Consider the following 23,496-nt stretch of genomic DNA (forward strand, 5'->3'; position numbering starts at 1 on the left):
GTGCTGGAGGAGACTCTTGAGAGTCCCATGGACTGCAAGAAGATCAAACCTATCCATTCTGAAGGAAATCAGCCCTGAGTGCTCACTGGAAGGACAGATCGTGAAGCTGAGGCTCCAATACTTTGGCCACAACATGAGAAGAGAAGACTCCCTAGAAAAGACCCTGATGCTGGGAAAGATGGAGGGCACAAGGAGAAGGGGACGACAGAGGACGAGATGGTTGGACAGTGTTCTCAAAGCTACGAACATGAGTTTGACCAAGCTGCGGGAGGCAGTGGAAGACAGGAGTGCCTGGCGTGCTCTGGTCCATGGGGTCACGAGGAGTCGGACACGACTAAACGACTAAACAACAACAACAGCAATTTTTGACACGGAGAACAGAAACGTAGCACTCATCCACACTTCTGCTTGTCCCGTGCCTAGAAAACATGGTGGGTTTGAGAGCTGACCTCCTTCTCCCACATTTTCTAGGCATCAGGCTAAGTGGTTTTGCCTTTGCAAAATGTTCTTTGGTTAACTCTATTTTGGGTGGCGAGCAGAGGCAACACTTTTGTTTTTTGGTAATGATAGTTGTTTATCTACTTGTAATAAAATAAAATTGTATCAGTGCAAAAGAAAAGAAAAGGTTGGGAAGCTGCTCTGCTTTCTGTTATAAGCCACTAACCTGGGTGGCATGAAAAGGTAAAGGACCCCTGGACAGTTATGTCCAGTCAAAGGCGACTATGAGGTTGTGGCACTCATCTCGCTTTCAGGCCGAGAGAGCCGGCGTTTGTCCACAGACAGATTTTCCAGGTCATGTGGCCAGCATGACTAAACTTCTTCTGGTGCAACGGGACACCGTGACAGAAGCCAGAGGGTACGGAAACACCGTTTACCTTCCCGCCGCAGCAGTACCTATTTATCTACTTGTAGTGGTGTGCTTATTTCCCTGCTTATTTAACTTATATGCAGAATTCATCATGCGAAAGGCTGGGCTGGATGAATCCCAAGCCGGAATTAAGATCGCCGGAAGAAATATCAACAACCTCAGATATGCAGATGATACAACCTTGATGGCAGAAAGTGAAGAGGAATTAAAGAACTTTTAATGAGGGTGAAAGAGGAGAGCGCAAAATATGGTCTGAAGCTCAACATCAAAAAAACGAAGATCATGGCCACTGGGCCCATCACCTCCTGGCAAATAGAAGGGGAAGAAATGGAGGCAGTGAGAGATTTTACTTTCTTGGGCTCCATGATCACTGCAGATGGTGACAGCAGCCACAAAATTAAAAGACGCCTGCTCCTTGGGAGAAAGGCGATGGCAAACCTAGACAGCATCTTAAAAAGCAGAGACATCACCTTGCCAACAAAGGTCCGTATAGTTAAAGCCATGGTTTTCCTAGTAGTGATGTATGGAAGTGAGAGCTGGACCATAAAGAAGGCTGATCGCCGAAGAATTGATGCTTTTGAATTATGGTGCTGGAGGAGACTCTTGAGAGTCCCATGGACTGCAAGAAGATCAAATGCATCCATTCTTAAGGAAATCAGCCCTGAGTGGTCACTGGAAGGACAGATCCTGAAGCTGAGGCTCCAAGACTTTGGCCACCTCCTGAGAAGAGAAGACTCCCTGGAAAAGACCCTGATGTTGGGAAAGATGGAGGGCACAAGGAGAAGGGGACAACAGAGGATGAGATGGTTGGACAGTGTTCTCAAAGCCACAAACATGAGTCTGACCAAACTGCGGGAGGCAGTGGAAGATAGGAGTGCCTGGTGTGCTCTGGTCCATGGGGTCACGAAGAGTCGGACACGACTAAACGACTAAACAACAACTGGTGTGCTTTCGAACTGCTAGGTTGGCAGGAGCTGGGACAGAGCAACGGGAGCTCACCCTGTCGCAGGGATTCGAACCGCAGATCTTCCGATTGGCGAGCCCAAGAGGCTCAGTGGTTTAGACCACAGTGAGCCACTAACCTGGGAGGCAAGTAACCCTAAATGAAACCACGAGTTAAGGAGGAGCACCTAAACATGAGGTTCCCAGAGAGGAGATTGTGGCCCTAGCATTCCTTCCCTGGTCCTTGAAGGCTGGAATGTATGATGTGATACCATTTTTCCTGTGCTTATCTCTACCTGGTAGCTTCAGTTCCTGAAACTTTTTTGGAAGGGTGAAACCCATCCCAATCAAGATAAGGGTTTCTGGTAAGTAAGTCAATAAAAAGAGTCACTCAAGACAAGGCTGAGCTCCTGGTGGGAGTTCTGCCTTTATCGGGGGGGGCTAACTGAGAGCTGTCCTAAGAGGGAACCTGTCTCACCAGGAAGGGGGCAGCAGGAAAAACAAAAGGATGTTTTTGCAATCTGACAACAAGAGGCTAATTGGAAACAGATACATTCCAGTTGCATTGACCAAGGAGTTGGGTTGCGACACAGCAGTGCTGACCCGGCGAGCCTGTGACCCTGTGGATGTTGCCGGACAACAATTCTCATCATCCCTGATGAGGCGAGTCTAACCAGACACTCTTCTCAGAGATCCAGAGAAGCCAAGAGCGCTTCCAGCTGTTGTCAAAATAGGAATAAAAACAAAACAAAACAGGGCACCGAAAATATAGCAAGACGTAACTTGAATTTGACTTACATAATATATTTTTTTAACCAGGTCAAATGTTTCTATAGCTGCTTTTCTGCCTGAATGTGTCTGCCTAAGGACTTGCAAAACTTTTCAAATGCCAAAAAGAATCAACAAGTCTCTAAATGTGAGGCCCCCTTTGAACCTGAACCCCCTGTTCCCCGAAATGGCCTTCCTGACCCCCCCTGATTGGCCCTGAGTCAACCATAATGGGGGGGTTGTTGGTCACCCATGCAGTGTTGAAAAATCCTATTGCCTCATACTGAGGCTCAGCTGAAAGGGATGGACTGCGGATGAGGGGGAGTATATTTAAAAGCAGAACTGGAACATTTAAAAAAATGCCCTGGGTTTTCACATTTAGGGCAAAGATCGCTGAAAGTTATAATTGCAATCATGAACATTTGCCCTTGTGACTCCACCTGCATGAGAAATTCAGTGTCCTTTCCTTAAAGGAATAAATAAATAGAGATATTTACATATTACTATTTCCGTCTCCTGTATGGAATGGTTTTTCTGGGTTTAATTTGACCAGGGGAAATGGTTCTTGCTATGCTAGGACTTGCACCACCGTAAAACAATTAGGAGCCTGTTCTTCCTCCTGTTTTTTAAAACCTCAGCAACAGCAATAGAAAAAACAGACCCAGGTTGGTTGGCCAATGGTTCTGGACGATGGGATGCTGCTGCAATTCCACAACAGGTTTTCCACCCTGGTAGGGATGCCAGCTTTTGAATTATGGTGCTGGAGGAGACTCTTGAGAGTCCCATGGACTGCAAGAAGATCAAACCTCTCCATTCTGAAGGAAATCAGCCCTGAGTGCTCACTGGAAGGACAGATCCTGAAGCTGAGACTCCAATACTTTGGCCACCTCATGAGAAGAGACGACTCCCTGGAAAAGACCCTGAAGTTGGGAAAGATGGAGGGCACAAGGAGAAGGGGACGACAGAGGACGAGATGGTTGGACAGTGTTCTCAAAGCTACGAACATGAGTTTGACCAAACTGCGGGAGGCAGTGGAAGACAGGAGTGCCTGGCGTGCTCTGGTCCATGGGGTCACGAAGAGTCGGACACAACTAAACGACTAAACAACAACAACAACAACAAGGGATGCCAGCAGGATTTCCCTGGCTTGGTGCATTGCATGTGGATCGGGCCCTCTGCGCACACCCTTGCAACCTGCTGCTTGTGTACATTTATTAACTTCACCTGGGCCACATTCACACCATACACTGAAAGCACTACGGTACCACTTTAAACAGTCATGGCTTTCCCCACAGAATTCTGGGAGCTGTAGTTGGTTAAAGGGGCTGAGAGTTGTTAGGAGCAGAGGTGTACCGTCCTAGAGGGCACCTTGTGCCCTTGTCAAGGTGCTGCATCAGCAGCCACCCACCCACCCAAATAAATCACTGTCCTCTAGTGGGCAGGGGCTAACATGTGTGCATGCAAAATCTACAGGTAATACACACCCTCCACCATCCCTGGAGACCCCTGCCACCCAGGAGCTGGCCCAGGGGCACCCAGCAGCAGCAAGATTATTGCACCCCCCTCCAAGCCTTTCGTGGGGGCCACCTTCACCAACCTCAAGGTATGCCCCTGGTTAGGAGAACCCCTATTCCCCTCCCAGAGCTACAATTTCCAGAATGGTTTAGCAGTAAGACCCTCTTCACAGATAATTCTAGACATTGTAGCTCTGGGGGGAAGGCATAGGGGGTCTCATATTCCCCCTCCGGAGTTCCCTGGGAAGAAGGATTGATTTTCCTTTTTTTTTTTTTTTTTAAAGCAATTTATTGGGTTTTACAATAAAAATAAACATAATAAACAATATAACATTTGTCTTAACATAGTTTCACATTTTCTTTGGACTTCCTCACATCTCCCGCTCCCACTTTCATCGTTGTAACATTTTGTCAGCAATTTATCATCTTATTTAAATTCTTATATCCCTTCTATATTTCATAATCTTATAATTCTCGAAAGGAGCTAAATTTTCACAATCTTACTTATTTTCTTAAAAACTTCTAAATTTAGTGGTGCTCAGTTATTTTAGTCTAGCATCTTATTTAGCATTCACTCAAATTACAATGCTTTTGTAAATAGTTCTTAAATTTCTTCCAATCCTCCTCAATCCTCTCTTCTCCCAGGTCACGGATTCTGCCGGTCATTTCAGCCAATTCCATGTAGTCTATCAGTTGTATCTGCCATTCTTCCAGTGTGGGTAGATCTTGAGTTTTCCAATGTTTTGCGAGAAGTATCCTTGCTGCTGTTGTTGCATACATAAAAAATGTCTGGTCCTTCTTTGCCACCCCTTGGCCGACAATACCCAAAAGGAAAGCCTCTGGTTTCTTAGTGAAGGTATATTTAAATACCTTTTTCAATTCATTATAAATCATTTCCCAGAACGCCTTCACTTTAGGGCAAGTCCACCAGAGGTGGAAGAACGTTCCCTCACACTCTTTACATTTCCAACACTTATTATCAGACAGGTGGTAAATTTTGGCAAGTTTGACTGGGGTCATATACCATCTATAAATCATTTTCATTACATTTTCTTTCAGAGCGTTACATGCAGTAAATTTCAATCCATTACTCCACAACCTCTCCCAGTCCTCAAACATGATATTATGCCCAATGTCCTGTGCCCACCTTATCATAGCCGATTTAACCGTTTCATCTTGTGTATTCCATTTCAACAGCAAGTTATACATCCTTGAAAGTACTTTAATCTTTGGTTCTAACAATTCTGTTTCTAATTTCGATTTCTCCACCTGGAACCCTAGTTTCTTATCATTTTTAAAAACTTCTTTAATCTGAGCGTAATGTAACCAATCTCGCACTTTGTCTTTCATTTTCTCCAAACTCTGCAATTTCCAATTGTCTCCATCCTTTTCTAGTATTTCCCAATATTTTGGCCATTTAGCCTCCATATTGGGTCTTTTTCGGGCCTTAGCTTCCAGAGGTGAAAGCCACCTTGGTGTTTTATTTTCCAGCAAGTCTTTATATTTTGTCCAGACATTAAACAATGATTTTCTGACAATATGGTTCTTAAAGGCCTTATTTGCTTTAACCTTGTCATACCATAAATATGCATGCCATCCAAAGGCATTGTTAAACCCTTCCAAATCTAACACATCAGTGTCTTCAAGAAGTAGCCAGTCTTTTAGCCAGCAGAACGCTGCGGCTTCATAATACAACTTTAAGTCTGGCAGGGCAAAGCCCCCTCTTTGTTTTGCATCGGTTAATATCTTAAACTTAATTCTGGGCTTTTTGCCCTGCCAGACAAACTTAGAAATGTCTCTCTGCCACTTCTGAAAGCACTCCGTTTTGTCCAAAACCTGAAGTGTTTGAAATAAAAACAACATCCTTGGCAATACATTCATCTTGATAGCAGCAATTCGGCCTAACAAAGAAAGTTTCAATTTTGACCAACTATCTAAGTCTCTCTTAATTTCTGTCCAGCATTTTTCATAATTGTCCTTAAATAGACTTAGATTTTTTACTGTTATGTTTACCCCTAGGTATTTTACTTTTTTAACCACATTAAGTTCCGTCTCATTCTGAAACCGTTCTGACTCTGTATCAGTCAAATTTTCCCCCAAAACCTTAGTTTTCTGTTTATTTAGTTTAAATCCAGCCACCTGACCAAAGTCATTAATCAGTTGTAATACTCTTTTCGTACTGGGCTCTGGCTTCTGCAAGGTCAAAAAGCAGGTCATCTGCGAAAGCTTTTAATTTATATTGTTTCTGACCGACCTGAATTCCTTCCACCAACCGATCCCCTCTAATCATGTTCAATAGCACTTCCAGTACCGAAATGAATAACAAAGGGGAAATAGGGCAACCTTGTCGTGTCCCTTTTTCAATTCTAAACTCTTCTGTAACCACATTATTAACTATCAGTTTAGCTTTCTGTTCTGAATATATCGCCTCAATCCCATTCTCAAAACCCCGTCCCACTCCCATCTCTTTTAAATTTCCCATCATAAATTTCCAGGAGATATTGTCAAAGGCCTTCTCCGCGTCTATAAAAATTAAAACTGCTTTTGTATTTATATCTGTTTGCAAAAGTTCCAAAATGTCAATAATGTTCCTTGTATTAGCAAACAGATGTCTACCTGGGAGAAAGCCGGCCTGGTCCTTGTGAATTACTTCATTTAAAACTTTTTTAAATCTATTTGCCAAAATGTCTGCAAATATTTTGTAATCCACATTTAAAAGAGAGATGGGACGGTAGTTCTTAAGTTGTGTCTTTTCAGCTTCCGACTTTGGTATTAATGTGATAAACGCTTCCTTCCACGACTCCGGTGCCCTCTTCCCCTCCATAATTTCATTGCTGACCTCCATCAAAGGTTGTATCAAATAGTCTTTTAATGTCTTATAGTACTTGGAGGTCAGCCCATCTGGTCCTGGAGATTTGCCAAGTTGCATGTTCTGGATGGCTTGTTCGATCTCCTGTCGTGTTATTTTAGAATTCAGGATTGTCCTATTTTCTTGTGACAATTTAGATAGTCCGTTTTTTGCCAAAAATTGTTTAATCTCGACATCGTCTTGCGGCCCTTGGGTGTATAATTTTTTGAAGTATCTCTGGAAACACTTTCTGATATCCACTGGATTCTGGATGTTTTTTCCATCAACCTCTAAGTTTGTAACAGTATTTAATCTTTGTCTTCTCTTCAACTGCCAAGCTAGCAGTTTTCCACATTTATTCGCCGACTCAAACGTTTTTTGTTTCATTAATTTAACCTTCCATTCAATTTCCTGATTTATCAATTTAGAATATTGTGTTTGATAAAGTTTAATTTCTCTCAGAGTTGGCTGTGACTTCGGATTCACTCTTAATTTCTTCTCTAATTCTTTTATTTTATCCAAGATCTTATCTTTTTTCTCATTTTGTGTTCTTTTCTTTACTGCGTTCTGTTGTATCAAGAATCCCCTCATTACAGCTTTGCTTGCGTCCCAGATTATTCTTTTTTCCACCATATTATTCATGTTTATCTCAAAGTAGTCCTTCAAAACTTTTTGGGCCTTCTTGGTAATTTCCTGATCTCTAAACAAATTGTCATTCATCTTCCATCTAAAGGATCCAGTTGGTAATAGTGTCATGTCCATCTTTACTGCATTATGGTCGGAACAGGTCTTTGGGCAGATTTCCACTTTTCTGGCCTTAGGTGCCAGGCCTCTAGAAATCCATGTTTGGTCGATTCTTGTCCAGGTCAGTTGGGCTTCAGAAAAGAATGTTCCCTCTCTTCCTAGTGGGTTCTTTGTCCTCCAAATGTCAATCAAATCCATATTGTCAGTCATTTCAAAGAAGGTTTTAGGTAGTCTGCCGTCTTTTGTAACATTTTGACTTTGTGACTTGTCCATGTTAGTTGATACGACCCCATTCATATCTCCCATCATTATGATGTTGTTGTAGTCCAGATAGTCCAGCATTGTCTCCTGCAGCTTCTTGTAAAATTCCGATTTCCCTTCATTAGGTGCATAGATTCCTAATATCAACAGTTTCTCTCCTTGATATTGTATCTCAATAGCCAAAATTCTTCCATGTTCATCTTTAAATAGGAATTTAGGTGACAGGCTCTCTTTTGCATATATCACCACGCCTCTCTTCTTAACTTTGTCCGACGATACAAATTCCTGGCCCAATCTTTTATTTATTAACACTTTTCTGTGGAGCCTCGTCACATGTGTTTCTTGTAAACAGATAATGTCCAATTGTTCTTTTTTTAATATATGAAATATTTTCTTCCTTTTTTCCGGAATGTTACAACCATTAATATTCCAACTCAGCAGTTGCAGAGACATCCTGGATCAATCTGGTTATTTCTCCAGGGGTGGTATCTTCTCTGAATCTTCAGGTTCCCCAGGTGCTGGTATTGATACTGGCGTTGCCCCAGGCCCAGAAGGTAGTTCAGTTCCTTTTTGAAGATCCTCTCCGTATGTAGCCAGAAATTTGTCTCTCTCTTCCAGTGTTCTTACTTTGACCTTTCTCCCTCTAAAGGTAAAAGATATTCCTTGGGGAAATTCCCACCTGAATGGAATTGCGTTGCTCCTTAGTAGTTTAGCAAGTTCAGAATAGGCGGCTCTAAGATCCAGCAGTTGTCTTGGGATATCTTTATAGATTTCAATTCTTCTATCCAAAACCTCCAGTGACTTTACGTAATGTAGGCCCAAAATCTTATCCCTTTCCTCCTTTGATCTCAATGTTATCAAACAGTCTCTGGGCCTCTCCTTCTTTATGAATCTTCCAAGTCTGAAAGCTGACACAATTTTAAAGTCCTTTTCTTCCAAATTCCAGAACTTGGAGAATTCTTTGGTCAAAAACTCAGTTAGATGTCCTTCTTCTGCCTCTTGTAATGATCTAATCCTCAAATTATTCTCACGATTTCGCAGTTCTATCATAGAAAGATAAATCTGATGTTCCCCAACTTGTTTAGTGAGTGGTCTTACCTCTTGCTCTAAATTTTCCAATTTTTGTCTGGTGTCCTCAGCCAATTTCCGATTTTCTGCTGAGGCCTCCGTTAACTGTCCAATTGCTTGTGTATTCTGTACCACTTGTGTAGTTAGTTTATTTAGACATTCTGTATTTTTGTCAATCTTTGCTGATTGCACATCTACTTTCTTGTCCAAAGCTTCCAATTTTTCAAAAATTTTGTCTAGAACAGAAACAGATACTCCTGAGGCCATATCTTCCAATTGTAACTGCTCTGCTTCACCCTCTCCCTCTTTTGCCTGTGACAAGGCAACTTCTTCAACTTCTACTTCTGAGGGCAAAGTAGGTACAGATGATCTACGTGTCTGCGAGGCTGAGGTTAGAGTTGTTAAAGTTGTTTGTCTAACTCTCCCTCTTTTTCTTGTGCCACTCATTCCAACGTTATCTGTCAGTCAAGGTCACACTGAGTTATTCCCATGGGAATGGAAAGGCCCAGAGCAAGCAAACAACAAGGGAATCGAAAGTAAAATGTACATGTAAAGTCACTGTTTTAATCCAATCCTCTAGAGGGAGCTTAAAATGTCTTTCAGAGTCTAAATTAATGTCCAAGAACCTTCAAATACAAATGTTTAGCAGAGTTTATAAATGGTCACTTTGTTACAGACAGTGCTTATTTATCTCCAAAAAGAATGTTTCAAATTTAAAAGGTCTCAATACCCTCAGATTGTTGCAAGTTCCAATATACAGTATCCAAATCTGCAGTACTGACAGCTCAATCTCTTAGTGCTCAGGCAGCTCCTGACTCTGGGTTTCACCTTCTAATTTGTAATCCAATAAAAGGAGGAAAGTCAAGTGCAAGTAATAATCCCAAATCTTTAGCTTAAAGTCTTTACTTTAAGATGCAAGTTCAATAGATGCTTAGATCTGTAAAGCTTAAAATCTCTTTCTTTCAGCCTCCACTCCTCCAGCTGATTGCTTTTTTCAAGTTCAATGGCTGCGGAAGACGGACTTCCTGTTTCCACGTCTCTCCACTTTCAGCCAAGTTCAAGCCAATTTAGATTTTTCCTTTAAAGTCTCTAATTTCAAGTGATTCAGTCTTTTACTCACAAGCTAGTTGCTTTTCGTCCTAATCCGTAATTTGACAGGAAAAGGGATCAGCGCTCACCGGCAGCAGCAGCGCGGCTTCGCTCCACAGACTGTGAAGCAGCTCTCAGCGCCGCAACCCCCCTCCACGCTCCGGAGCCCCTTACGGGGTTCCTTTAGCGCTTGGAGGGTCGCTCAAGGCGCCCACCGAGCCTCAAGACCCCAGGCTCTTGCTGCCTGGGGTTTTCCGAAATGGGTCTCCGCTTCGCCGTAGCGGACGACCCGTTGTCTGCGGAGCCTCCTCTCCCATTCAGAAGAGGACCGCCATTGCCGTTCGCGCCGCCCCCGGAAGTTTTTGATTTTCCAGCTGTTATGTACTGAAGTTCTCACCCTGGGCCAGCAGGGGGATACTGTAGATAGTTTTCACTCAGGTCCACATATGCAAATAAGGAATTGAAAGTTACGTTCAGTGATTGGATAGTTACAGGAAGTGGTTACTGTTGCGTTGTAGTGGAGCGCTATATAAGCAGGCTGGCTGAACCCTTCAGTTCAGTTCAGTTCTGTTTTGGCCTGTGAATAAACAAGAGCTGTTTGAAGAATCGCTGTGTCGTCTGATATGTTCACCCACAACTTAACACCATCCACTCTAGAAATTGTAGCTCAGGGAATCAGCATTTCGTTACGATTTTCAGCACCCCTACGATTTTCAGCACCCCACGTCAACTACAGCTTCTAGAATTCTTTGGGGGAAGCCATGACTGTTTAAAGCAGATGTTTGCAACCTTCTTGAGTCCACGGCTCCCTTGACCAACTACAGTTTTTCTCTGGGAACCCCTGTGGGGCTCAGGAGCCTAATTATGTCACCTCTTGCCTGCAGAGCTGGCAGCCCCTCACCCCTTTTTGAACACCCTCCCTTGTGGAGTGTTCCCTCAGCCTCCTCTCTTCTCCCCTCTCCTTGGGAGTCCTCCGGGCAGCCGCAGCTGCCGCCCCTTGTCTCTGAGCTGCCCCCCTGCCCCAAAGAGGGGGTGCCTCCTCACACTGCCCCACAGGGGCCTGGGAAGCACCCCCTGGCCAGCCCCAGAGCCACCATTCGCCTGGGGAGCTTGCAGCCAGGGCTGCTGCAACAAACAGCTGTGCAGGCCTTGGGGAGGCGGAGACACAAGAGGGCATCAGAGGAGGGAGGGGAGGGAAGAGGGACAGAGGCCAGGGTTGCCCACAGCACCCCAGACCATCATTCAAGGCACCCCAGGGTGCCACAGCACATTGTTGAAAACCACTGGTTTAAAGTGGTATTGTAGCATTTTAAATGTATGGTGCGTGTGGACTGTGGGACAAGGACAACTGTGACTTCAAGAAAGAATGGGAACTTTTTACAAATTACTTAAAAAGACAACAAAATGAATTGGACTCCTTGGCAGGTTTTGAATAAACATACACAAATTTATTGGTTGATAACATGATAGATGGGACGCGAGTGGGGCTGTGGGTTAAACCACAGAGCCTAGGGCTTGCCGATCAGAAGGTCGGCGGTTCGAATCCCGTGACGGGGTGAGCTCCCGTTGCTCGGTCCCTGCTCCTGCCAACCTAGCAGTTCGAAAGCACGTCAAAGTGCAAGTAGATAAATAGGTACCGCTCCGGCGGGAAGGTAAACGGCGTTTCCGTGCGCTGTTCTGGTTCGCCAGAAGCGGCTTAGTCATGCTGGCCACATGACCCGGAAGCTGTACGCCGGCTCCCTCGGCCAATATTTTTTTTTTTTTTTTTTAATCATATTTATTAAAATTTCCAATAATAACAGAATAAAGAAGATAGAAAAGATAAAGAAAGAAAAGAAAGAAAAAAGACCAATTTTAAACCCTTATTTTCATAACCTTCTTTCTGGGACTCCCTCCTTCCCCTCCCGACTGTATTCCCCTTTCCCTACGTTGGTTCCACAAGTTCTCATTCCCAATTTAACCTAATATGTTATGCCTAATAGCCAATTTAAATTACAATCTTAACATCACTCCTCACCTTTAACAAAATAGAACAAAGATTTTTTTCCCCAAAATCTACCCCGCTTCCTTCCACGAATTCCCCCTTTTCTTTTTTTTTCCAAAACTTGTTAAATCAAAATACCAAAGTTATATATAAAAAAAAATTTAAAAGATAGAAAATAGAAGAAGGTTCCAGAAGTTGATTACATAGCCTTTGGATTCTAGAATTCCCCCTCCCTTCCCCGGTTTAGATTCCCTATGTCCATCAGTCTGTATGTTGTCGGCCTGGAGGTCTCAAGTCCACAGCCAAACTTTCTCAATTCATCTTGCCGGTTTTCTTTAAATTTACTTGTTTTGATGATGTTTAATTTCAAAAGTCCAGTCTAATCGAGGCCTTTAATTTCCCTTGATCATTGTTACTCCTCCCATTGTTCTTGCCGTGGCGTAGTTGGTCCTTTACTCTTTTGTTTCTTACTTTCTCAGGTTTCTGTCTTGTTCAGCTGCAAAACCATTCTTATTCTGAAATCTAGTATCTCTACAGAGGTTTGTTATTCAGGAGCTTACTTAAATAGAAAGATTCTATTGTGTTGTCACCTCTGTAGACAAAACAAATATTTCAGTTTTGCTACTTTCCCAGGAGCTAAGACCAGTAGTACACATCCCAGAGTAGTTTTCCATATACGCCGCTTGTAATGTCCCAAAGCCCCTCTAGAGGGATTGCAATAACTTTGTGTCCTCTCATCCAAAAGTCAAATTGTTGTTTCTTTTTCCACCCGACATTTTGTATCCATATTTATATCCAATTGTATCAAAATTAACCAGCAAAATACTTGTAGCAAAGTCCTCTTTATATTCTCAAGATTTGACAGCTACTTTGACAGCTGTCAAACTCTCCATCTCTCTCCGCCAGGTTCTCTGAATCGCCCCGGTTCCCGGGGGGGGGGGGTTGCCTTTTCCCTCTCACCCTCGACTCTCCTCCAGCACAATTCTTGTAATGATTCCATCGTGGAATTTGGTATTTTTAATCAGCAATAAACTTCTGAATTGATCTTGGTTTCTCAGTCCTTGTTTTAGCATGTTTACAATCAGGGAGGCCACATGACCCGGAAGCTGTACGCCGGCTCCCTCGGCCAATAAAGCAAGATGAGCGCCGCAACCCCAGAGTCGGCCACGACTGGACCTAATGGTCAGGGGTCCCTTTTAACATGATAGATAGATAGATGATAGATAGATAGATAGATAGATAGATAGATAGATAGATAGATATAGATGATAGATAACTTAAGGATATGTATAATTTTATAACATCCAGAGAATAATATGTGCAGAGAAATCAGAGAGAGGAGCTGGTTGTGGGGGGGGGGAGGGGGGAAATAATGGATGTGATTATATGGTCTGATAATCTGTTATGTGGAATTTGCTTAATAAAAAAATATTTTTAAAAAATGCATGGTGTGTGTGTGACCCTGGGCCTACCTCGCAGGGCTGTTGCATGCTAAAAGGGAAGGGAAGATAACAGACACCACCTTGAGCTTTTCGGTTATGATTCATAGATCATGTCAAGAAAGCCAGAAAAACAGCCTCCTTGCTTTAACTGCAAGGCACACACTGGGCTGGTTTCAAGAAAAGAGCCCGGCTCTGAGTGACGGACTCATCCTCTCTGAATCACCTGTTCATGGGGTGCCTTGTCCTTAGATTGCGCTGTCCCATTTTGATCCTTGAGCCAATGGGATCCACGGAATTTGATGCAGCAGTCGTTCTGCAGGCTAGATAAATGTAGGAATACTGCACCAAACCATCTAATCCAGTCTTCAACGCCCTCTAGTGGTGGATTGCTCATTTTACATTTCATTTTAAAATGGTAATTGCAGTGGTACCTTGGTTCTCAAACGCCTTGGTACTCAAACAGCTTGGAACCCAAACACTGCAAACCCAGAAGTAAGTGTTCCAGTTTGCGAACTTTTTTCAGAAGCTGAACGTGCTCTGTTTTGAGTGTTACGCTGACGATTTGAGTGCTACACCGAGGTCTGTCTGTTTTTGCAATTTATTTTGCGCTTTTCTTTTTGCAGCTCTTTTTTGTTTTGTTTTTGTGACCGTGTGGAACCCAGTTCAGCTACTGATTGATGGATTGTGTGACTGCAGTACATTGAATATTGCTTTCATTTTATGGATCAGTGGCCTCGTTAGATAGTAAAATTCATGTTAAATTGCTGTTTAAGGGGTTGTTTTTAAAAGTCTGGAATGGATTAATCTGTTTTGCATTACTTTCTACGGGAAAACGCGCCTTGGTTTTGGAACGCTTTTGGTTTTGGAACAGACTTCCAGAGTGGATTAAGTTTGAGAACCAAGGTACCACTGTAACTTCTTGTTCTTAAGCCTTCGTTTCCCTTGAGAAACATCTGCATTTCACAGTGCTTCCCACAGAAGCACTTAGAATGTGCGTTTCTGGCCTTTACATTTCAGGATGGAGAACTAAAGCTCTTCCACTTTTTAAACAGGACAGTATTCAGAGGGGTGGGGCGCGGGTGGCGCTGTGGGTTAAATCACAGAGCCTAGGACTTACTGATCAGAAGGTCGGCGGTTCAAATCCCTGCGACGGGGTGAGCTCCCGTTGCTCGGTCCCTGCTCCTGCCAACCTAGCAGTTCGAAAGCACGTCAAAGTGCAAGTAGATAAATAGGTACTGCTCCGGCGGGAAGGTAAACGGCGTTTCCGTGCACTGCTCTGGTTCGCCAGAAGCGGCTTAGTCATGCTGGCCACATGACCCGGAAGGTGTACGCCGGCTCCCTCGGCCAATAAAGCGAGATGAGTGTCGCAACCCCAGAGTCGGCCACGACTGGACCTAATGGTCGGGGGTCCCTTTACCTTTACTATTCAGAGGGGAGTAGATGTACCCATTTGTTGTAGCGAAAACTACAAATAATCCCGGGGCACCTTCAGGTCTAACAAATGGATAATGGGCTCTTCTCAGTCCTCGCCAGTCTCACCCCCACAAGGCCACCCCTCTCATCAAACTTGCTTCACATTCTCCTTGAGTGTTTCTGCTTGTCTGGAACACGTCCTTGAATTCGGATAATGGCTCTTGCTAACCCTGAACATGTGAGCAAGCGCGATGTGTGTGCAGAAACTAGCTCGCTTTACGAAGGTAAAATTTACATTCAGTGCTCTGCCCTGTTTTACCTTTGGCCCTGCCCGCCTCTGAATGTGGCCCCCAGAAGCTGGTCTGGAAGAAGACATGGTCCCCCCGGGCTGAAAAAGGTTCCAGGCATCCTCGCCCCCATTTATGCATGTTCTACTTGCGCATGGCCACATATATGCGCAGCGCCGGGAAATAAAAATTAAATAAATAGAATCCCACCAGGAAATGGCAGGAGAGAAACTATGGATTGACAAAGGATTTATAAAAAATAGAGTTGTGAAAGAGATGCTGAGGGGAAAATCATTGCATTAAGATCCACAAGGGGGGGTTAATTCATTTTTTTATGTAAAATATAATATGCAGGAATAATTTTTTTTTTTTAATGGAAATGGCAGGAGAGAGCTGGAGAGTCCTCATGGCTCACAAGGAGACCCGCCTCTCTGGACGTCAATGAGGGTGGAGGAAGTCCAAAATACAGTCATACCTCATGTTACTTTTGCTTCAGGTTGAGTGTTTTCCCACGGCAACCTGGAAGTACTGGAAAGGGTTACTTCCAGGTTTCGCCACCCGCACAGACGCGCAAAATGACATCACGCGCATGCGCAGAAGCGGCGAATCACGACCCGCGCACACACAGACGCAGGTTGCGTTCTGCTCATGTTGTGAACAGGCCTCTGGAACGGATCGCAACCAGAGGTACCACTGTAGACTGGAAGCACAGTGGGGTTTTATTTAGGCTGCTCAGCCTCCCCGCTTAGCAGCTGACACACGGGGTAGCGCAGCCACGACCGCTTTTTCCCATGACCTCCAGGCTCCCGCTGGCCTCAGAGTTTCGACTCTCTTTGAGAGAGAGTTATGTGGAGAGACAGTGGGAGAAAGAGGTGTAGATCAGGGGGAAATAGGCGTTTGGAGGCTTACGAGAGAGTGTTCCCCACTTTATGTGATTTCACATATGTATGGGGTGGGGGCCCTGGAACATAACCCCCAAATAAGTGGAGGGGGCCTGTATATCCACCCTTGTCATAAGCTTTCATGGACATAGCCAGGAGGGACAACTGCCCCCCCCATCAAGTAAATAAGTATTTTTATTAAGTAGATCATATCTATGCTTCCAGGTGCCATAAGAAAGCTGCAGAGATAGTACAGGATAGTGTTCACCCCAGAAATGATCTCTTTCAGCTTCTGCCTTCTGGAAGAAGGTACAGGGTTATAAAGACAAGGACTAGCCGCCTGAGAAACAGTTTCTATCTAAATGCAATTTTGGTTTTAAACGCAGTACAGTGGTACCTCGGGTTACAGACGCTTCAGGTTACAGACTCCGCTAACCCAGAAATAGTACCTCGGGTTAAGAACTTTGCTTCAGGATGCGAACAGAAATCACGCGGTGGCATCAGAAGGCTTCATTAGCTAAAGTGGTACCTCAGGTTAAGAAAAGTTTTAGGTTAAGAATGGACCTCCAGAACGAATTAAGTTTTTAACCCGAGGTACCACTGTATAAGGTAGTCTCTGTGGGAGTATATTGTATTTAATTATGGGGTATCAGAGTTTTTAGGGTTGTTGGTTTTTGAATGTCTGATGTAGATTTTTTCAATTTTGTTGTTCTGTATGGGACAATGACAATAAAGATTAACATATCGTAGACTAAAAGTAGAAATAATTAGAATCTTTGAAACGGAAAGGCTCTTTGAGGTCACTTGGGTGATGTTGTGGCGTATTCTAGTGACACAACTGTCAACCTGACTGAGCGATAGACAGAGCCAGACGGAGGGTGGCGACAGGTGGGTGTCCTGTCCACCACCTCCATAAATCCTGGCTACGCTCACGACTACAGTCTGCTTCATCAGATACATCCGACAATGCCAAGAAGACCCTCTGTCGCCTTTTGTTAGTGGATACTCATCTCTGGAGTTAAGAGGAACCAAACGTAAGATCATCATCGCTGCTGATGAGTTCATAGATGAGTTCTCCGACTTCCTCTTCCCCCAAGGGGCTGGCCCACAGAGCCCATCTCACACAAATCAGGGAAGTTTCTGAGTCAATCAATTCCTGGAGATAAAACCAAGGTTGACAGAGGAATGTCTTCCTTGATAGAGGGGGATATCTTTTGTCCATTGCAGCCATCTCACTTTGCTTATCAAGCCGTCCGATTCAGCCTATTCCAGTCAGTGCACCCCCTTTTCCGTTGTTGCTGCAATGCTTTTTGGAGACTTTGGCAATAACTCGGGGATGGAGAAGACGTCAGGTCAGCGGCCTGTGTTAATAAATGACAGAAGGCAGGGGTGGGCCCGGAAGGAAAGGATCATATATATCTCTCAGAGAGAGACCCTGCCTTCACTTCACTGGTTCTCAGAAGGACCTTCCAACTGAACCACCATGAAGTTCCCTGTCATCACGCTGGCCTTGCTAGCGTTTGTAGGTAAGTGAAGGATTTGCCTCAGGCTGGAGGGAATTCCTGAATTCTTTTCGGGGGGGGGGCGACCTCTTCAGTTTGCCCCATCCTTGGGGGTCTGAGGCACAATGGTCAAAAGATACATTGTTTACCAGAAGGTTCATTGTTCGAGTCTGCCCAGGGATGGCTGGCTGGATTCGAACGCAGGGCAGGATTCCTGCATCGTAGGGGATTGGATTGGATGACCCCCGGGGTCCCTTCCAATGCAATGATTCTACGATCGTTTGTTTGTTTTTTAATCTGATTGGCCCAACACCTCCTGACTGGCTCTCAATTCAGGTATGACCCAAAATGGTCCACAGCAGGTGTCTATGGACCACCAGTGGTCTGTGAGCTTCATTCAGGTGATCTGCGCCTTAGATAGTCATATTGATTTTTAATTGAATTTGTTTCGCGTCTTTTATTTCTTGGGTGACCAGCCGCTGTCTCTCAATGCAACCCACCTCACAGGGTTGTTGTGGGGATAAAATGGGGGGCAAGAGAACCAGGTATACACCTGGATCTCCTTGGAGGAAAGGTGAGATATAAATATAATAAATAAATAAATAAGAAGAAATAAATAAAAAAAGAAGATAAGAAAAGCCTGCAGGATCAGGCCAATGACCCATCTAGGCCAGTTCTCACAGTTCTCACTAGGTTTGTGCTTCTGCACATGCGCAAAGTGCGATTTAGCGCTTCTGTGCATGTGCAAACGGCAAATCCGCAAGTAACCCGTTCCAGTACTTCCGGGTTTGCCGTGGACGTTCGCCAAAATGGACAGTTGAGGGGCGGACGTTTGCGGAGGTATTAATGTAGAGACTTCAAATCCTAATGTAATGAAATACAACATAAGAAATAAAAGAAGCAATTAGAATACAATTAAAAACCATACAGCTCCTACCAGGTAGAAAAATTATTAAGTAGTATGACACAATCCTCAGCAATTTCCAAGCTTTTTTGGGGGGGGGTGGAGTTCTCTGGTCCAGAGGTTATATTTTCTTGTTTTCTAGTTTGTTAATGGTTGCTAGGAGTTGTAACTCTGTGAAGGGTAAACTACAGTGCCCAGAATCCTTCGGTGCGGGGTGTGTGGTGTGCTTCAAATGTGCTTCAAAGGTAGCGTACACCACCAGTGTAGCAAGCTTTTGCATTGCACTGAACTCTTCCTGCCCCAATAATTCCATCCAGCTATGAACTTTGCCAACATCCCTTCCCACAATACGCCATTAGATGGAATCAGGCTTGGAAAGGGGTGAGAGGACCACTTATTTGTTCTCTCAAATCCATGGCTCCAAGAAGCTCATGACCCCATACACGAGGCAATTCCTTCAGGTTGATTTCCTTTTATCCTCACAACACCCTTGCAAGGTAGTATAGGCCAAGAAATTGCGACTAGGTGAGGGTCAGTCAATGAGCTTCATAGCCAAGTGAGGGATTTGAATCCAGGCCTCTCTAATCCATCCTGCTTTCCAAGTTCAGCCTTTCCCAACCTGGTGCCCTTCAGAGGTTTTAGACTACAATTTACATCGGCCTCCCCATTTCTCCCATTGTTTTGGATATATTGTAATACTCCAATAATTTGGCAAGCCACTCTGTCTTTGTCGGTATAATACCAAATGGGAAGGATCGCAAAAGAGAAGATAGACAGGGACTGGAAGGTGTTTAAAGGATACTTGCAAAACCATATCGAAAAATCAGAACTCCAGTTAGAATAAACAAGTTCTGTTTTAAATACTGAAATACTAAATAAGATGGATAACAATGTGTAATAGAAAAAGGAGCATGAAATTAGGTTAAAGGTGTGTGAAAGAAAGTAACATAAGCGGAAAGAAATTGCAATCGAGTAGATTGGAAGTCTAACACAATGGTGGGGTGATGGGTGGTGGATGGTGACGGGAAAAGGAATTATCTGTGGGATTGAGTGTAGGTATGTTTGAACATTTTTAAGGATGTTTGTATGCTTGTATATTCGCAATATGTGTGTATTAATGCTGAATTATTTTAATAATAAAAACTGTTTTAAAAAATTGCATCGGCCTCAGCCCTTGGGGTGAAACTGTGCCTCCTAAGACATTTGTTTTGCAAAACAATGGTTTGGTTCGCATGTGGTTGTAACACTCTTCCCTCTGAGCTCCACCTTCAGCCACAGATACAGCTGTTCAGATTTGCTTTTGTCTTCCAGGATCCCAGGCGTATGTCCTCCGAGATGAGCCGTATCCTCACCTGGCCCGGTTAAACCTGGAGCTTCAGGAATACCTGAGAAACGTCACCAGGGTAGTTGATGAAAAAATAGAGGTGATCAGAAGGTCGGAGCTTGGACAGTCAGTGATGTAAGTGATTCAAGCCAATATTTTCACACCAAGTGGTTCCCAAACTTATCCCGTCCCCCACCAACCACTTGATGGCCTTTATGGACCATTAATGGTTTTTTTTCTGCCTGGCATAGTATTTGTGCTAGGTGCTGTCTGGTTTTAATTGTATTGTATTGCTTCTTTTATTTCTCAGAATGTGTTTTATTGCAGTTGCAACGGCGCAACAGCACTTTCTCACCCTGGCGCCGTTGGGCCCGCCCTCAATTAAATTTAGTGTGACTACCTCACGGTACACCAATTACACAAATTTTTACAATTTACCACCGATTATCTAGTGGGGGACTTGTGTGAGGGAAAACTTAAAGATTTAGAGTCTCAGGCAGGAGTTGATCAAACAAACACGAAAAGTATTCTTAAACAAAGGAAGTTTATGACACAAAGTGGGTCACAAAACTTGTTCTTTCAGGTAGAAATCAACTTAGTTACTTTAACTAGAAGATGTCTCAGGCTTAAACACAATGTTATAGGTACAACTCTTTTTAAACTTCGGTTACTAAACATCGGTTGGCACACTTCAGGTAGATAAATATTCAGGTTACCAGAAGAGACGGTAAAATGTTCAAATCAGTGTCTGTCACTTAGATAATACAGTGGTACCTCAGGTTACAGACTCCGCTAAGCCAGAAATCGTACCTCGGGTTAAGAACTTTGTTTCAGGATGAGAACAGTAATCGCGCAGTGGCAGTGGGAGGCCCCATTAGCTAAAGTGGTATCTCAGGTTAAGAACAAGTTCAGGTTAAGAACGGACCTCCAGAACGAATTAAATTCTTAACCTGAGGTACCACTGTACAATACTTTCAACACTATACTGCTTCCTTCACAGCTTAATACTTTGGTTCATGAGCAAGGGGCATTTTTCCTCAGTTACCCCCTCTCTTAACAATCCCACACCTGAGGTATTATAAATAGTATTACAGACCCAGAGGATCCCCTCTCCCCTTGTCACTGGGTTGGGAGTCTTCAGTACCTAGAAGAATTCTCCCCTCCTTGTTAGACTGACACCCAGGGCAGTGGGGAAGCTGCATGCTCTGGCTTTGGGGGAGGAGAGCAGGCGGGGGCGTGGCTGGCGCGTGTCCCAGGGGTGTGGCATGCCACCTGCGGGGGCGTGGTATACGTCCGGGGGCGTGGCGCACTGGCCACAGGGGCTTGACATGTGTCCTGGGGGCGTGGCACCCAGTGCGGTCAGGGGGTGTGGCATGTGTCCAGGGGCGGCCATGATGGTACCCCCCCGATGGTGCCAGGGGCGGTGCGCTCCCCTCGCCAGTGACCCAGGGAGCCTAAATTCCCACAGGATCTGTCTCTCCTGGTTCAGACTCAGCCCTCCCAGCACACTCCTGTTTGGACACCTTCCCCAGACCTTCAGCCTGGTCTCCCTATCCGAGTTGTGAGGCTCTGTCCTCTCCCTATGTGTATCTCCTTTTCCCCTCAGAACCCCTTCACCCTCTCTCCCAATCTGAAACCTGTCTAACCTTTCCAAACCAATCATATCCCTCCCCTGGAACTCTGGCCAATCAGATGCCGTTGCCAGCCAACTGCTTGCTGGCAAACAACAAAACACTTGGTGACCCAAACTGGCCAGCAAACAAACTTTCCCATCACATAGTACAATTTGCATTCCATGGAATCCCATATCCACTGTCTCTTTTCCCTTATGTCAGCCTGGCGGGCAGCAGATTGGAGGAGGAACATGCAAGTGATGCTTTGAAGGGAGCGGAGGCCCACAATGATATGCCCTCCTGCCATTGGCATAACATCAGAGATGGGGAAGGGAACCTGGCCTCACCCCATCTCTCCAGTCCAGGAGCTTCTCACTCAAAGAAGGGAGTTCTGCTTACCTTTTGTGACTCTGTTTTATTTCCACCCCCTGCAGAGACAAGCTCCATAACAGCTTTGCAAAAATGAGCAAGCGCTTGCACAACCTGAAGGAGAAGTTACCTGCTGAGGTGGTTCAAGGGTACGACCTGGTGGTTGGGGCGTCGCTGGGCGTGGTGGACAAAAGTCTCAACACCATCCGTGCCTTGCATAGAAAGGTATCGCCTGCCTCAGACGAGCTGGCGGAGGCTCTGTACACCATTGTGGCACCTTACGCAGATTCGGTCCTAGAGAAGGTGGGTCGGTACTCAAATTCCCTGCAGCGTTCCCTCGTGGCCAAGGCCGAAGAGCTGAACCCCAAGCTGAACGAGAAGCTGAAGCAGCAGCTGGAAGACCTGAAAGATCAGCTGGCCCCTTACGCTGAAGTTCTCCAGCAGGAACTGCAAGAATTCCGGTCATCCATAGACCCCTACGTTGACCAGGTCCAGGAGAAGCTTGAGGAAGGAGTGGAGAGAGTCAACCAGATTCTGCAGCCTTATTTTAGCCGTATTTTCAAGGCACTCCAAGTACGCGCTGAGAAGTTTAAGAAGTGGGTTGAAGCCCCTACCTTTCCCCCAAGTCAGTGATGATGGTGGTGATTGTTTTGCACACCATGGAGGATGGAACCTTGGCCAACCCCAAGACAGACAGAAGATGTGGTGGTCTCTTCTGTAGCTCATATCATAAACCAGATGTCCCTGTTGATGTCTACACATTGTTCCAGATACGTGGTTCCAATTTCTCATTACATAGTGGTAGCTTCTGCTGACTGGTTACAAGATGGTGTCCGTGCCATCACACCTAAGTCGAAGTAAATGGCATTTCTGTTTTATTATTTCGCCCATAGTCCTTCTTGTTCACTCTTAGTACTCTGTAAACTTTGATTCCCTTAAAATAAACTCGAGTTAACCTTTTAATTGCCTCCTCTGCCTCAGTGTTGTCCACCTATGCTAATGCGTCTATTAACATTACTAGAGATCATTGTCTTTGGGGAATGCAAAATATTTTGTGTTGGCATATATAGGTGTCTTTAGGCTTGGTTCAGGTAACCCTGGTATTGGCAGTGGTTTGAGGCTTTGATAAGTTCTGGTGGGTCCTAAAAGCTGCATTTTGTTCATGATTAACAGAAGGCACTTTTCTCCATAGAGATGAAGGGAACAAAAACAGGTCCATTCATTTCCTTCCTTTGAAGGGAAGAAAACCCCACAATTGCCCCTCCTGGCAATAAGGAATGTTGCAATGGGATTATGCAAGTTGAGGGAGGGGGGAGTGTCAAAATCACTTTCTTCCACAGGGTAGCAAAACAGGGGAGGACATGGATGGAAAGAATCCGTCCTCCCCCTGCTCAGAGATGGGCCCTGCCTTCATCCCAGCTGAATCTCAGGACCCTCCACTGAACCACTATGAATTTCCTTATTCTCACAATGGCCTTGGTCATCCTGACAATGACCATCAGGCTAGAAGCTGCCTCGCCTTCCCCTTTGTTGGCTACACATTTTAAACATTTTGAGACTGTGGGTTCGTTAATCCGTTTGAATGCCCTTCAGCTAGGCACTTGGTTAAATTGGAAATTTAAAATGTTTGTCCTCTTTGTGTTTCTGCCGGTTTGCCTTATGACAGACAACATTA

At 44.6% G+C, this 23,496-nt stretch overlaps 1 protein-coding gene across 1 annotated transcript; it reads left to right on the top strand.

Annotated features, from left to right (window-relative positions):
* The first annotated feature begins 17,486 nt into the window (after window positions 1–17,486).
* LOC308484379 (uncharacterized protein) lies at window positions 17,487–22,784 on the top strand. Its single transcript, XM_081019287.1, has 3 exons — window positions 17,487–17,635; window positions 19,827–19,974; window positions 21,887–22,784. The coding sequence occupies exons 1-3, from the start codon at window positions 17,593–17,595 to the stop codon at window positions 22,452–22,454; spliced, it is 759 nt and encodes a 252-aa protein (XP_080875413.1). The 5' UTR covers window positions 17,487–17,592; the 3' UTR covers window positions 22,455–22,784.
* Window positions 22,785–23,496: the final 712 nt, after the last annotated feature.

The sequence above is a fragment of the Podarcis pityusensis genome, assembly GCF_964106645.2.
Source record: "Podarcis pityusensis genome assembly, chromosome: 8".
NCBI classification, from domain to species: Eukaryota; Metazoa; Chordata; class Lepidosauria; order Squamata; family Lacertidae; genus Podarcis; species Podarcis pityusensis.